This window comes from Meriones unguiculatus, chromosome 7 (assembly GCF_030254825.1).
Source record: "Meriones unguiculatus strain TT.TT164.6M chromosome 7, Bangor_MerUng_6.1, whole genome shotgun sequence".
In the NCBI taxonomy this organism is placed as follows: domain Eukaryota; kingdom Metazoa; phylum Chordata; class Mammalia; order Rodentia; family Muridae; genus Meriones; species Meriones unguiculatus.
In genome coordinates, this window is record NC_083355.1 from 23,290,964 (window position 1) to 23,305,200 (window position 14,237).

At 41.1% G+C, this 14,237-nt stretch overlaps 1 protein-coding gene across 1 annotated transcript in view; it reads left to right on the forward strand.

Annotated features, from left to right (window-relative positions):
- Fbxo47 (F-box protein 47) overlaps positions 1-12,954 on the forward strand; it is a 31,666-nt gene extending 18,712 nt beyond the window's left edge. Inside the window, exons 7-11 of the mRNA XM_021646864.2 lie at positions 2,179-2,355; positions 4,362-4,508; positions 6,885-7,027; positions 7,724-7,883; positions 8,990-12,954. Coding sequence (XP_021502539.1) covers positions 2,179-2,355; positions 4,362-4,508; positions 6,885-7,027; positions 7,724-7,883; positions 8,990-9,102 — 740 coding nt within the window. The 3' untranslated portion in view covers positions 9,103-12,954. The remainder of the gene's footprint in view (positions 1-2,178; positions 2,356-4,361; positions 4,509-6,884; positions 7,028-7,723; positions 7,884-8,989) is intronic.
- The last annotated feature ends 1,283 nt before the right edge of the window (positions 12,955-14,237 follow it).

Genomic DNA, 14,237 nt, shown 5'->3' on the forward strand with positions numbered 1-14,237 from the left:
AGTTGACTCCACCTCTACCACCACATAAGCTGGATGCCAGATGCTACCACGGGGGTGTGACCTGTTTCCTATTGGCTCTTTCTCTGGATAACCCTGCCTAACTAACATAGAAGGACAGGGACAGACCCAGACAGTGACTCTTCTGGGGAGAGTGATTGGCACTGATAAACAAGAAACTCAGCATCTGTAATGCTTATTTATTTTATAAACCCAGAGGCAAATATAGAAAGATGTAAAGCTTTGACTAAGCTACTTCATTTGTATGCACTATTTATCATGTTTTTACTTTTCTGTCAAATTGAAATACTTCACCATAAAAAGTTATAGATAAGAAGGCAGATTTACTAATGTACTTTCTTATTAAAGGTCTCATGTTTCTTTCCTCCGGGTGGAGAGCTGCTGAGGATTGAACCTGGAGTACTGAACGTAGTAGGTTCTACCACTGAGCTGCACCAAGCGTCTCACTGCGTAGCACAGGCTGTTCTCCAGCTTTATGTAGGCCACTCTAGCCTCAAATTTACGACCCTCCTGCCTCAGCCTCCTGGAAAACCCAAATGAAACCATGTAGAAACCCAATGACCTGATTTAAAAAGTTAACATGACCTTGTTCTGTTCAAAGCCTTCTGTTAGCTTCCTAACATATTCAAAATAAAATCTAAGCTATATAAATGAACCTTCAGATTCTGATTCCCATATTCTTTTTCATACTCACTGCCTAGTGGGCATGGTAGCACACACCTTTAATCCCAGCACTGAGAAGCAGAGGCAGTGAATCTCTGTGAATTTGAGGCCAGGTTGGTCTACATACTGAGTTTCAGAATAGCTAGAGCTACATAAAGAGATTGTCTCAAAAAAAAAAAAAAAAATCAAACCTACTGTCCACTGTATTCGTTTGACTTCAGTGTATTGTTCTTTATGTACTGTTTTTAGCGCCCTTTCTGCATTTGTATCTCACTGGGAACCTTCTTCCATTTTCTCATTTTTCTGAAATGCCATATTTCTCTCTCATGCTGTGATACTGAATTTGGGCTCTGGTGATATAGTTTAGGTGGAGTACTCTAGTGATGTAGAGGACTTTCCTAGCATGCCCCAACACTGAATGAAACTGAACATGGTGGCACATGACTGTCATTCTAGCACTTTAGAGTTGGAACAAGGAGGATCAGAGATTCGAAGTCATCCTTGATTAAATATTGAGTTTAAGGCAAGCCTGGAATACATGATATCCTGTTTGAAAAATAAGTAATTAATTAAATAATTTTTAAAAAATAAACGGGCCTACCTTATACCTCTGATCTCAGCATGGAAGGCAGGAAATATGAGGAGTTCAAGGAGTCTTAGCTATACATAGAATTTGCACCCATTCTGGACTGTGTTAGACCCAGTCTCAAAAATGTAAAGTTGTGGCTGTTACTTGTTAGGTAAAGGTATTTGAACCTCAGTTCCCCAGGATCCACATGGGGAGAGGAGAAACTGACTTCCACATACATACCGTGGCAGATATACACACACATACACATAGGCACATACACAGAAGTTTAAAATGTAATCATTTTAAGCACACATGTGGTACACAGGCATATATGCAGTCCAAATACCCATATACATAAAATTAAAAAAAGACAATTGAAAAAGTATTAAGCCAAAAATATAAAGAAATCATATAAATCTTAAAATGTTTATGGAAGAAAGTAGAGTACCACTTTTAGTACAAAGTATACTGATGATGCATGTCTGTTCTTTCTTTACATTTGATGTCTTTTAAATCTGAAATCCATTGAGGATGCAGTTGAGGGGGAGTACCTGCCACCATGAACTGGGTGCAGTGACATACCTGATACCCCAGTGTTTTCAAGGTGGAAGCAGGAGGATCTGAAATTTAAAGTCAGCATTGACCACATGGAGTTCAAAGCCAGCCTGATACATGAGATCTATCTAAATTAATAAATCTAAAACTATATAAGATTCTGGTAAAATTGAACTCAGATTTTGCTTACCCATTATTAAAATTACTGAGGTGAATAAGGAAAGTAAGCACAAGAATTACTCCGTGGTAATTCCCTGTTTATACACTCTGTTTATGATCCCATGACTCTGTTTTTATACCTGGTTTGACCACCATCTAATATGCAACTAATCTTTGCAGAAGAATGACTTATAACTCCCTTTTCTTCATAGGCAGTTCTCGAAAACTAGAGTTAAGGATCAGACTGTTCTGTAGGCATGTCCTACTCGATCACTGGACACATCGAAATGATTCTGCATTTTGGCTGACTCGAATATTAAAGCCATGGCCTATGGTGAATCAGGCAAGATTGTTATATATTATCTTTGGACCAACTACTTCTCATGATGGTAAGCACAATTTTTTTTTCCTCAGGCATGTGTGTTATATACCTAGCTAATTTTTTGCTTTAGGAAGAGTTTTTAAAAACTTTACTGGTACCAGGCATGGTGGCACAGACCTTTAGTCTCAGCAGTCAGGAGGCTGAGACAGTTGGATCTACTTGAGTTCGAGGTCAGCCTGGGCTACAGAGTGAGTTCCAGGACAGCCAAGCTACACAGAGAAACCCTGTCTCAAAAAACCAAAACCAAACAACCAAACAACAACATCAAAAAACAACTTTACTAGTTGGTGAACATTTTTAATACCAGCACTAAGGAGGTAGAGGCAGTAGTTCTCTGTGAGTTCAAGGCCAGGCTGGTTTACATATCTGTTTACTGCTTTAGAGGCAGTGGGACCTAGAAGAATAGAGCCTGAAAACAAGGCTGACTGAAGTCTCACACAATAGCCAACTTTATTCAGAGTCTAAGGGTTAAGAAGAGTCACATGAGTAAAGTGTCCAATCACAAGGGCAAGCCACATGTGGCAAAAACATGTTTTTCCATAGAGACATATAAACAGTAACAGTAGGGAATTGTAATGAGTAATCTGAAGTAAACTCACTCTGATCCCATCCGCCTGGGAGGGGCATGAAAACACACTCCAAGAACAATTTCATGTTTTTGAAGAAACTGAGGTCACAAGGCTCTTGTCTTGTTTTCTTGGAGTGTTCTCACACGAACTCAGAATTATCACAGGACTCCATTCTTGGACCAGATTCTGACACATACCAAGTTCCAGACCAGTCAGATTTAACACAGTAAGACTTTGCCTCAAAAATAAATAAAAAGACAAATAAACATTCATTCATTCATTCATTCATTCATTGTGCATGTAACATGGCATGTCTGTGGAGGTCATAGGACAATTTTCAGGAATCACTTCTCCCTGTATACTGTGGCCTTCTGGGGTGGACCTCAGGTCACCAGGCTTTACAGCCTCATCATCCTAGTGTTCAAGATGTGCTTCATGATTTCAAAGACATTAACATCCACACACACTAAGCTTCAAGACAGAAATTATTCCGCTCTAATCCAGACCGGATGTATTCCTGTCATCTCTTTATTTATGTAAATGCTGCTTTTCTGTTTCAAACATTAATGCAACTCAAAGTTATATTTGCTGCTGGAGGGGACTAATGATGCTAAGAAATAAAATAGTGGCCCAAATCAAGGATTACTTAGTTTTAGACTTTCAGGTTCAATCTAAATTTAATCTGATTTTTTTGTTACCTAGGTTGTACTTAGATTAATGTTAAAATTTTAGCTGTACTTGGGAGTCAGAGGTAGAGATATCTCTATGAGTTGGAGGCCAGCCTGGTCTAGAGAACCGAGTTCCAGGACAGACAGAGCTATAAAGAAAAGCCCTGTCTTGAAAAAAACAAAACAAAACAAAAATTTTACATTTCTTTATTTCATCTGATTAATAGATAATCAGTTTTAATACCTGTTGGCTAGCAGCCAAGAATTTCATTTTGAAATTAAAATGTTATGTATAAGCCACAGAGCAGATTGTTGATAGATGAGCAAATGGAAAGTGACTGAGCTGCTCTGGTGCAAGCAATACAAATGTTTGAAAGACGCTAATAAAAGTATGCTCCTTTCTAGAAGGATGTCAGTTGTTTTAGTAAAATGATAGCAATTGACAGGGTAATGTCATTTTTGAACTAAAGGCACTGTTCTTTGAGGCTGGGAGATAGTTCAGTAGGTAATGTACTTGTTGTACAAACACGAAGATCTGACTTTGATCCCCAGCACCCAGGTAAATAGCTGGGTGTAGTGGGTTGTGCTTGTATCACTGAGGATGCAGCAATGGGCACCTCTCTGTATTTCATCACAGTTAACAAGAAACTTAAATTTATAATGCTATCAGAATTGGGATTTTGTGATGAATATAGCTTATATAAGTAATGGCATTGTATAAGACTTTATCACAAAACCATTTATTCTATCATAGCCTACTTTTTGTTTCTTTCCAGGACAGCTGATTTGGCAGGAAATGATAGAAGGACCTACAGATGAATCCAGTCTGAAAGGTTTGGCTGGGGCAATTAAGTTACTGTATGATACAGGTACCAAAGAGTGGACAGCAGATGATGTTATCAGTCTTCTAGATGAACTATCAGGTAAATATGTATTTACTGACATAGAGCAATAGAAATGTATCATTAGAATACAGGTATAAAGTTATATCAACATTTCTCTAGGTACCAAAGAATGTATTAGAAATCTCTAATTGCCCAATATGTAGTTTGTTTGTTTTGTTACTTACTGCTCCAAAACATGTTTATTGTGTTTTTTTGTTGTTTTGTTGTTTTATTTGTGTGTGTGTGTGTGTGTGTGTGTGTGTGTGTGTACAAATGTATGTATGTGGAGTATACTATGGTGTAAAAATGTATTTATCAGGGGCTGGAGAGATGGCTCAGAGGTTAAGAGCATTGGCTGCTCTTGCAAAAGGTTCTGAGTTCAGTTCCCAGCAACCACATGGTGGCTCACAACCATCTATAGTGAGATCTGATGCCCTCTTCTGGAGTGCAAGTGTACATGCTGGCAGAACATTATATTCAAAGGGAATAAATATTTTTAAAAGTGTTTATCTTAATTTCCGGTTTGTTTTTGTAAATAAAAAAATAAGTGTTGGGCTATATAATGTTTATTATTAACCCTGCGATTATCACAGCAGTATTATTTAATCTGCTATCACAAATAATAAGACACAGACATCTGTTAGATTTTTAATGCCTTATTTACCTTGGGCTGGGCAGATATTTCACCTACACTGTTTCAATAACCTTACCATCCAGCCCCCATTCAATGCCATCCACCTTAATCCTCCTCATCTGGCCTACCTTCCATCCATAATAGTACTTGCTTGAATTCTTCATCGGGGTCTTTTCATGCCATTATTGGAGTCCTTCTTCTTGGCCTACGTGGTTTTTTTCTCCATGATAACCCATCATGGTGTCCTCTTCCTCCTCTGTTCCTGTCCATCTGTCTTCCATGATTTTCTTTTTCAAGCACCATAGCCACGCCTATCCCATTCTGCCTTGCTCAGGTATAGGCCCTTTTATCAACCAATCAGGTATGTCTTAGGCAAGTTAAGAGAACAAGGATAGGTGTAACCAGATCTTGAGGGCCAGTAACATCAGACCTACCTCTAACACCAATGTTTTAAATTAAATTTTTTGACAATTCCATGCATTTATATAATGCATTCTGATTGCTCTTGCACTTTACCCTCTCTTAGCTCCTTCGTACTCCCATAAATTGCCCCTCCTCTCTATAAGACTTTCTCTCTGTCATTTCTTTTTGTTTTATGACCCACTAAGTTTAACCAGGGATGTCTGTATGACCATGGGTATAGAACTGTCCCTAGAGCCTAGTGGACTCACCAGTAGGTACACAACTGAAAACAGTGGCTCCCACAGCTCCCATCAGTAGCCAACAGTTTCCCAGGAGGGATTCAATTCCCAATTTTATAAGTATATGATATTATTAAATCACTTCATAGCTTAATGAGTTTTCTTACCCTCATTTTACAAGTTCTCATACATATACATCCTTCTAGACTATGTAAAAAGAAAGCCCTCTGCTGCTGTGTAAGAGAGGGTGAAACAGTTATTTTGGACTCTGAAGTTTGCAAAGGCTTTTATTGTACATATTAGGTCACTTTGCCTGTGGATGTATGTGTAGGATAACTGCTTGACTACATAGCACCACAGTGGTAAACGCACCATGACATGGAGGGGACTGCTGTCTCTGGCTGAATGCTGTAGTAGAAAAACTAAAACACACCAGGCATGTGAACCACAACTTCACTCCTAGCACTCAGGAGGCAGAGGCAGGCAGATCTCTAAGGCCAACCTGGTCTACAGAGTGAATTCCAGGCCAGCCAGAGCTACACAGAGAAACACTGTGAAGAAAAGTACTCCGGCCAGCGAGCCTGTTATTAGCGGGGGATAGAAGAGAATCCGATCCTGTGAAAAGATGGGCTGAGAGAAAGAAATGAGTCCAAGCAAACAGGTGCTTGTCAAGGACCAACTTTACTGAGCAGAATCAGCTTTTATATAGGGTTCAGGATGAGGAAGTAGGGTGGGTGAAAAATTACAAATTCTTCTCGGCCAGGGGCCTGAAACATCTTGTGATAAGCCATGGTTCTGTGAGCACATCTCTGCTGTTACCAAGCAGTATGTTTACTGCAGGTAAGGAAACGGGCAAGTTGAGGCAGGTTGATGGGTTTCCACAGGTGGTCTCTGACATCTCCAAGCAGTATGTTTACTGCAGGTAAGGGAACAGGCAAGGTAAGGCAAGTTGGTGAGCTCCTTCAGGTGGTCCCTGACAGAAAAGAAAAGAAAAGAAAAGAATCTAAAACATTATTTCTGAGTGGTTTCCTTGACACTAAATTACATTTCCAATAAGGTAACATAATATTGAATATGTTTAAAGATGTTTATTACAGCAGTGTGTAATTCTTCATTAAATACTGTTTTCTCTAACGAAAGTGGTTCCCCGGGAGTGGCTTCTGGAGAACAATGCGCGCCTCCTAATCCTGAGTGGGAACAACATCTGCTTCACTTTCATGGCTAGCAAAGCTGTGAATGGACGGGCCATTGAGCTGGCAAGGCTCATAGTCTTTTTGGCTTTGGTAAGTAAAAACTAACTTTTTCTCTAGTGACTTATCCCTCCTTCCACTTGACCCAGCAGCAGGGCTGCTTCCCTTGCAGAGCCCAAGGCTGGCCTCTCTGTCTGCCTGTCTCTGTCTCTCCACACACACACACACAAGCAGAGCCCAAGGCTGGTCTGTCTGTCTGCCTGTCTCTGTCTCTCCACACACACACACAAGCAGAGCCCAAGGCTGGCCTCTCTGTCTGCCTGTCTCTGTCTCCACACACACACACAAGCAGAGCCCAAGGCTGGCCTCTCTGTCTGCCTGTCTCTGTCTCTCCACACACACACACACACACACACACACACCTACAGCCTACCAGGAACTGAGATACACAGAAAAGATTATTGAAAAAATAAGTATTAAAGTACATACTTTGTTTGTTTGTTACATATTTTATTTGTTCTGGTTTTTGAGACGGGGTCTCATATAGCTTAGGCTGGCTCCCAAGTCACTATATAGGTAAAGTGACCTTGCATTTCTGAGTGCCGGGATCACAGGCATGTGCCACCACACTCCATTTTATTCACTCACTAGCATTTCCTGATTACAGCCGCAGAGGGCTGCCCTGCGCAATAAACTATGCTACAGCATAGACTGTCACTGTCACTGCACTTTCGCTCCACAGCCTTCTTTCCACGAAAATTGACATAGTGCTTTGTGCATCTGAACCAGGTGTGCGAGAAAGAGCTGTACTGCATGGACTGGACAGTTAGAATGATGCAGAAAGTCAGCAAGGTCTTTAACACCACATCAGAGAGGAAGAGCTTCCTGCAGAGCGTGGCAAATGCCTTTGCCTGTGTCACGATGGAAATGCTGCAGCCTGTCATGTCTGGTAAGTGAGAGTGTCGATGGCACAGAGGAGTGAGTGATTACACCCCGCACTTCACAGGCAACTACCTGGGCTTGGGGCTCTGCACCTATGGTCCAGTACTTGTTTGAGCCAGCCTGGGCTACATAGTGAGACCCTGCCTGGGACTTTGGTTTTGTTTTTTTGAGACAGGATCTCTCTCCGTCCTGGCTGGCCTGGAACTCTCTATGTAGACTAGCCTCAAACTCACAGATATCTGCCTGCCTCTGCCTTCCAAATGCTGAGACTACCACACTGGGCCTTATATAGGTTTTAACAGATATTAATTTACTAGGTGGCCAACATAATTGTTTGGGGTTTTTTTGTTTGTTTGTTTGTTTGTTTTTTAAAACTTTATGTGGAATTCACAGATATCTACTTGCCTTGTCTCCCTAGTGCTCAGATTAAAAAGGTGTACACCACCATGTCCAGCCCTTTAAATATTTTTAAAATTATTGTTGTTTTTATTTTGTCTGTACTGTATGCATGACTGATACACAGAGGTCAGAAGAGGGCACCAGATTCACCATGTGAGCGCTGAGAATCAAACCTCTGCAAAAGAGCACTGGCAAGTTCTTTATCGGTTTTATAGACAAAAAGGAAACAAAGACATAGCCTGACTTGCCCAAGGTCATAAAGTTAAGAGATACTGCACTTTCCTTTCCCATGTTTTCTCTCTAGTGTCTAATTTCATGACTTCAATGGTTAATCCTGGCTTTAAGATCACCCACAATTTTTTTTTCTGTTTAACTATTATTAGGAACACTTAGAACATCTTACATTCCTAAGCCATGTGTTTAAAAAACTGTTTTTAGCTGGGAGTAGTGGCTCATGCCTTTAGTCCTGGCACTCAGGGAGGTGGAGGCAGGCAGATCTCTGTGAGTTCAAAGCTAGCCTGGTCTACAAAAAGAGTTCTAGGACAGCCAGGGCTATTACACAGAAACCCAGTGTCAAAACAAAACAGTGTACTGGAGTTAAAGCTTGAGTTACCACACCTGGTAACTTCAGTTTGCTTGCTTGCTTGCTGCTCGAGTGTTAAAATGTTTAACTTTTCCCTTTCCCTGCTGTCTGTTCTTATGTATGTATCACAGGAGAACGTGATGACGATGACAGAGGTTTCCTGAATTTGTTCCATCTTCTACATGCTCAGGCAAATTTCCATAAGGAGTTGCTGTATCTGACCATGAATGTTCTCTCTTCCTAAGTGAGGAAGCTTATCATTTAAAGAATGTATCACTGGACTGGTGCTTAGGAGAGTGATGGTTTTCACATCCAAGAGTAGCACCTGTTGGACTTTTGAGAATCTAGTTAACCAGAAACACCAGCTGCACAGGATTTTAGCTGTAACCACTTCACTCTGATTAATGGAAAATAGCAGGCAAACCAAGAATATGTTGAAACTCTTCTGTAAAGGAAGTTCTGCTTCTCCAGGTCTTGGTAAACTCAACATCAATCCAAAATAGAATGTTAACTGTCCCAGAGTCCGCAGCCAGCTCAGCGTCTGAGCCACCCTTTGAAGCAAGAGCTAATTTTGCTTCACTGAGAGCAGATCTACATCCAGTGTCCTGTGTTCACTTGCTCAGCTTGGCCAGCCAAGGCCCATGTGTCCTATAAGGTCTGTGATGCTGACTTTCAGAATGTGCACTATGCACGTCACGTTCTTTACCGCCTTCTCAGCATATGGCTACCAAACCTTACATTCCATTTATATTTTATATGGACTAGCAGAAAGCGATACAAAATAAGCACATGTAGAGACATATATGTGTCTCTATGTGTGTATGCATATATATGCATATATTTCCTGCAAGGCAAACCAACATACAAAAGGTCTACAAGTACAGGAAAGGTGTGTGTGTGTGTGTGTGTGTGTGTGTGTGTGTGTGTGAATGTGAGCTATAATCTTCAGATAATGGAATCATCTTAACTTCTCTGGGGATTAGAGCAGAAAATTGAAAGCAGGAGAAAAAAACATTGTTCTGCTGCCAGAACAATGTTCACAAGTAACTCCCCCTTGTTGGTAAGACTTTTCTCCCAGACCCAGACAGTGGGTTTTGATGACCTGAAAGCACAGATGGTTAGAGTAGCCAAAGACAGAGGGATGAGGCAGGGGGAGAGAGTGTTTGTGGATCCCCAGAAACTCTAGGCCCACTCAGTAGACCTACCTTCTACCTCCACCTACCAACGATGAAGGCAGCTGTCGTGTAGAGCCCTCGGAGAGCTCCTCCACCTTAATCCACTTTAATCTCTGCAGTCACACCCAAGGCTTTGCACAGGCGCACAAGCGCTTGACCGCTGAGCTGTCTCCCTAGCCCACGGTCACCTTCCAAGGGACTTCTCAGAGGCCGCCCTTCTTTTCTTTGGAACACTGAGATCAGGAAATCACCTTCAGCAGCAGGGTGTAAAGAAAATCCATGAATTTTAACAAAAGGGCTCAGTGAAAATTTGATAGGACTGAGGAGCAGTGAAAATTGTGAGGAACTAAGAACTCATAAAGCCAGGCATGGTGACACATACCTTTAATCCCAGCACTTGGGAGGCAGAGGCAGGTAGATCTCTGTGAGTTCAAGGCCAGCCTAGTCTACAGATCAAATTCAGGACAGCCAACTTACACAGAGAAAAAAAATTGTGATAACGAGATTTTACTATGTTTCAATAGCAAAAACACCTTTAATGTGGAAAGATCAAAATTAATTTCCTATTTGTTATCCAGCTATAATTCTACTATTGGGAAGATTTTGTTTTGTTTTGTTTTGTTTCCTCCAGAATTTATTTGAAGATTTAGGGGGGAACATTCTTGCTTTTGTCCTCATTTAATTTTCTTCTGCTTAGTTGAAGAACTGATCTGTAACAAATAGCCTGGGCAGCCTGTGGTAACAGCAAACAGCAAAGTGCAAAGTAACACCTCAGACCAGGTCATGTTTCTCTGTCTCTGACACTCCTATACCCACTTTGGAAAGATTGCTTGGCTTACTTATCAAAAAACTAGTGATTTCATGTCAACATTATCTTGGAGAGAAAGAAAAAAATCAAATGTTACTATGAACAATATTTCAAAGATTATATTATTTATTTTTTTATTTATTATTTATTTTTCTCATCACACTCCTAGCTGTCTTAAAACTCACTCTGTAGACCTGGCTGGCCTTGAACTCACAGAGAACCCCCCGTCTCTGTCTCCCTAGTGCTGGGGTTAAAGGTGTGCTCCACGTACAGCTCTAAGGATCTTGATAAGTAGATCATTGATTTCATTTTAGGTGGCTAAGAGTACTACAGGCTGCTCTCATGCAGGACCTGGATTCAGTCTCCAGTACCCACACAACTTAAAACATCTATAACTCCAGTTCTAGGGAATTCCTTGTCCTCTTCTGGCCTGTGCAGGCAAACATATGGTGCATATACATTCATCCATCCAGGCAAAATACCTGTACACATAGAAATATCCTTTTCAAAAGATATTTTGTTTTCTTAGAGAAAGAAATATGCCATTATGAAGTTTGCTTAGGGTAACGTCAGTCTCCAAAAAGTTATCTTTAGAAAGCTTACCAAAGAAGCATATTTTAATTAAAACACACTTATTGTCTGACCTGGGAATTGAACTCTGAGCCTCACACTTGCTAGATAAGCATTCTACAACTAAGCTGTGGTCCCAGCTAAATTAGAATTTCTTTTATTCGGATTTGACTCTATTTGTATCTTTGTTGACATAACTTGCTGATACAAATGCCTTTAAATTTACATGATTTTGTTAATCTTGGTTATTATCCTTTCTTCTCCAGAGTTTAGGTCTGAAAAAATTTATCCCATGAACTGTAGTCATGGGATAGACTACATGTAGACAGCCTTTTTTCCTTCTTAGACAGGGTCTCTCTGTGTAGCCCTGGCTGTCCTGAAACTTGCTCTGTAGATCAGGCTGGCATCAAACTCAGAGATTCACCTGCCTCTGCCTTCCGAGTGCTGGGATTAAAGGTGTGTGACACCACTGCCAGCTCCTTTTTCTCTCTTTAAAAAGTAAATTGATAAATTGTTCATTTAATTATTAATGGACTCACAGAGATCCACCTGCCTCTACCTCCTGAGTGCTGGGATTACAGGCATGTGCCACCACACCTGGCTGTGACTTTGAGTTTTTAAGAGGAACATTAACTTGAAAGAAGCATTTGTACAGAGGTTTAAATGACAGGCAGTCTGATTATCCACAAAAAAGGGAAAATTTGAAAATTACTTGACTGAACATTAGAACTGACCAGACTAGAATTGACTAAAATAGGCACAAAACACTGTAGACTTTCCACTAAACAGATAATTTCTCCTGTCTTTACTCAAATCAGATCAGTCTCCATGATCACTGGAGGCCCAGGCTCCCAGGATGGCTTTTCCTCTTTGTGGTTCTACCCTTGGCCTCCTTTCATCTATAGGGCAGATTTCCCTTTTACTAGAAGGGAAAGTCATTACATTACATTGCTCATTATTGTTTTTGTACACACAAGGTCTATGTTGTTACATTTTTTAGGAACTGAAGTTGATATATTGTGAGGACTATTTTAACCGTGTGAACCGTATCACACTGCTGTGGGCAATGCCATCTGTCCCCGCAGTCCCTAAGTGGTGGTGTGTGAGCTCCGGGGGCAAAGGTCGGTGATGCTCACCAGGCACCTGCTCAGAAGTTCCTCCTGTGCCGCATGCTGTTTGCACTTCTAGCAGAGACTTGATTGCTAGGGTAACTGCTCACCTTTGGATAGCAGGGGAGGGGGAGGTGCTCAGTGGAAGGTGTGATGCAGTCATTTTATGTTTAAGATGTAAACACTACCCTCTTTGTGTGATAGTCTCAGGGTCAACGTCCCTGTATGAATAGTGCTCGCTCAGTCACATGACTGCAGATTTGTACATGCCTTCGACAGTCTCTGTGCTTACTGAAAACCTTACTAGCACTCCACTAGCAGTGTGCACTGTTATCTCAAAAGCATAGTATTGTGCTAAACATCCTTGAAACCTAATACTGTATTTGCTAAGCTTTATTTAATTTCTTATTCATTTTAATAAAATTAAGTTTAAACTGGAACTATTTCTAATGTGTTCAGTGTTCAGAGTTTGTTCCATTCACTGAATTTCTTGCAGTATACTTGTGTTTATTTAAGCTGTTATTCTCTCTCTCTCTCATTCTCTCTTTTTCTCTCTATATCCCTGGCTGTTCTGGAACTCACTATGTAGACTAGGCTGGCTTCAAACTCACAGAGTTCCACCTCTGCCTCCCGAGTACTGGAACGAAAGGCTTGTGCCACCATGCCTGGCTAAGCTATCAATTAAACTCTACCGTGATTTAAAAAATGAATTGTCAGAGCTGTTGCTTGCCTATAATCCCAGCACTTGGACGGTAAAGGCAATGGTGGGAAGATTGCTGCCAATGTAAGCTCCAGGCCAGTCAGAACTGAATACACAGCAAGACAAAGAAAAGTGAAGACTTTGTTTTCAGACACTGTGGATGGGGCTCCGAAGCCAGCACCTTGTACACACTAGGCAAGCACTGTACCAGTAAATGTATCCCAGGCCTGTGTGTCTTTTTCAAGTGCTGAGAACAGAACTGGGGGCCTCAAGGGTGCTAGACACCCCACTACTAAGCTATGCTGCAGGCTCCAGGGGATTGTCTTAATGTAAAACAAAGCTGCAGGCAGTTTTAATGTAGCTATCCTATCCTTAATAGGGGAGCATCCAAACATTAACTTAGTTTACTAGTACTGCCCACAAGTGAACAGTCGTCTGTAAGTGCAGCAATAGACACAATGTTCTCTTTAGTTCAGCGAGGAAGTCAGCAAGCGCTATTGTTGTTTGAGACCTTGTAACTATCAGTTTAACACCAGTTCCAAACCCCACAGAAACATCACTGCTATTGCCAGCAACTTCCTGAAACGACAAGATTGCAGTGTCTTCCTCCCTTTCTCCTTTCAGTTGGGGAAGGAACAGATAAAACCCAGAGTATTGTCCAAGATAGGTAAGTGTCCAAATGTGTTTTTAGCTGGCATGATGGTCCAAGCTTTTAATCCCAGCACTGAGGAGGATGAGACAAGTAGATCTCTGGGAGTTCGAGGCCAACTTGAGCTATATAACAATTTCCAGGCCAGCCAGCGCTACAGAGTGAAGGCTTGTCTCTCCCACCCTCACCCCCCAAATTTTTTTTTAAAAATTAAGCCAGGCTTGGTGGCCCATGCCTTTTAATCCCAGCACTTGGGAGGTAGAGATAGGTGATCTCAAAGTTTGAGCCAGCATGGTCTACAGAGTGAGTTTGAGAAGAGCCAGGGCTACACAGGAAAAAACTGTCTCAAAAAACAAAACAAAACAATT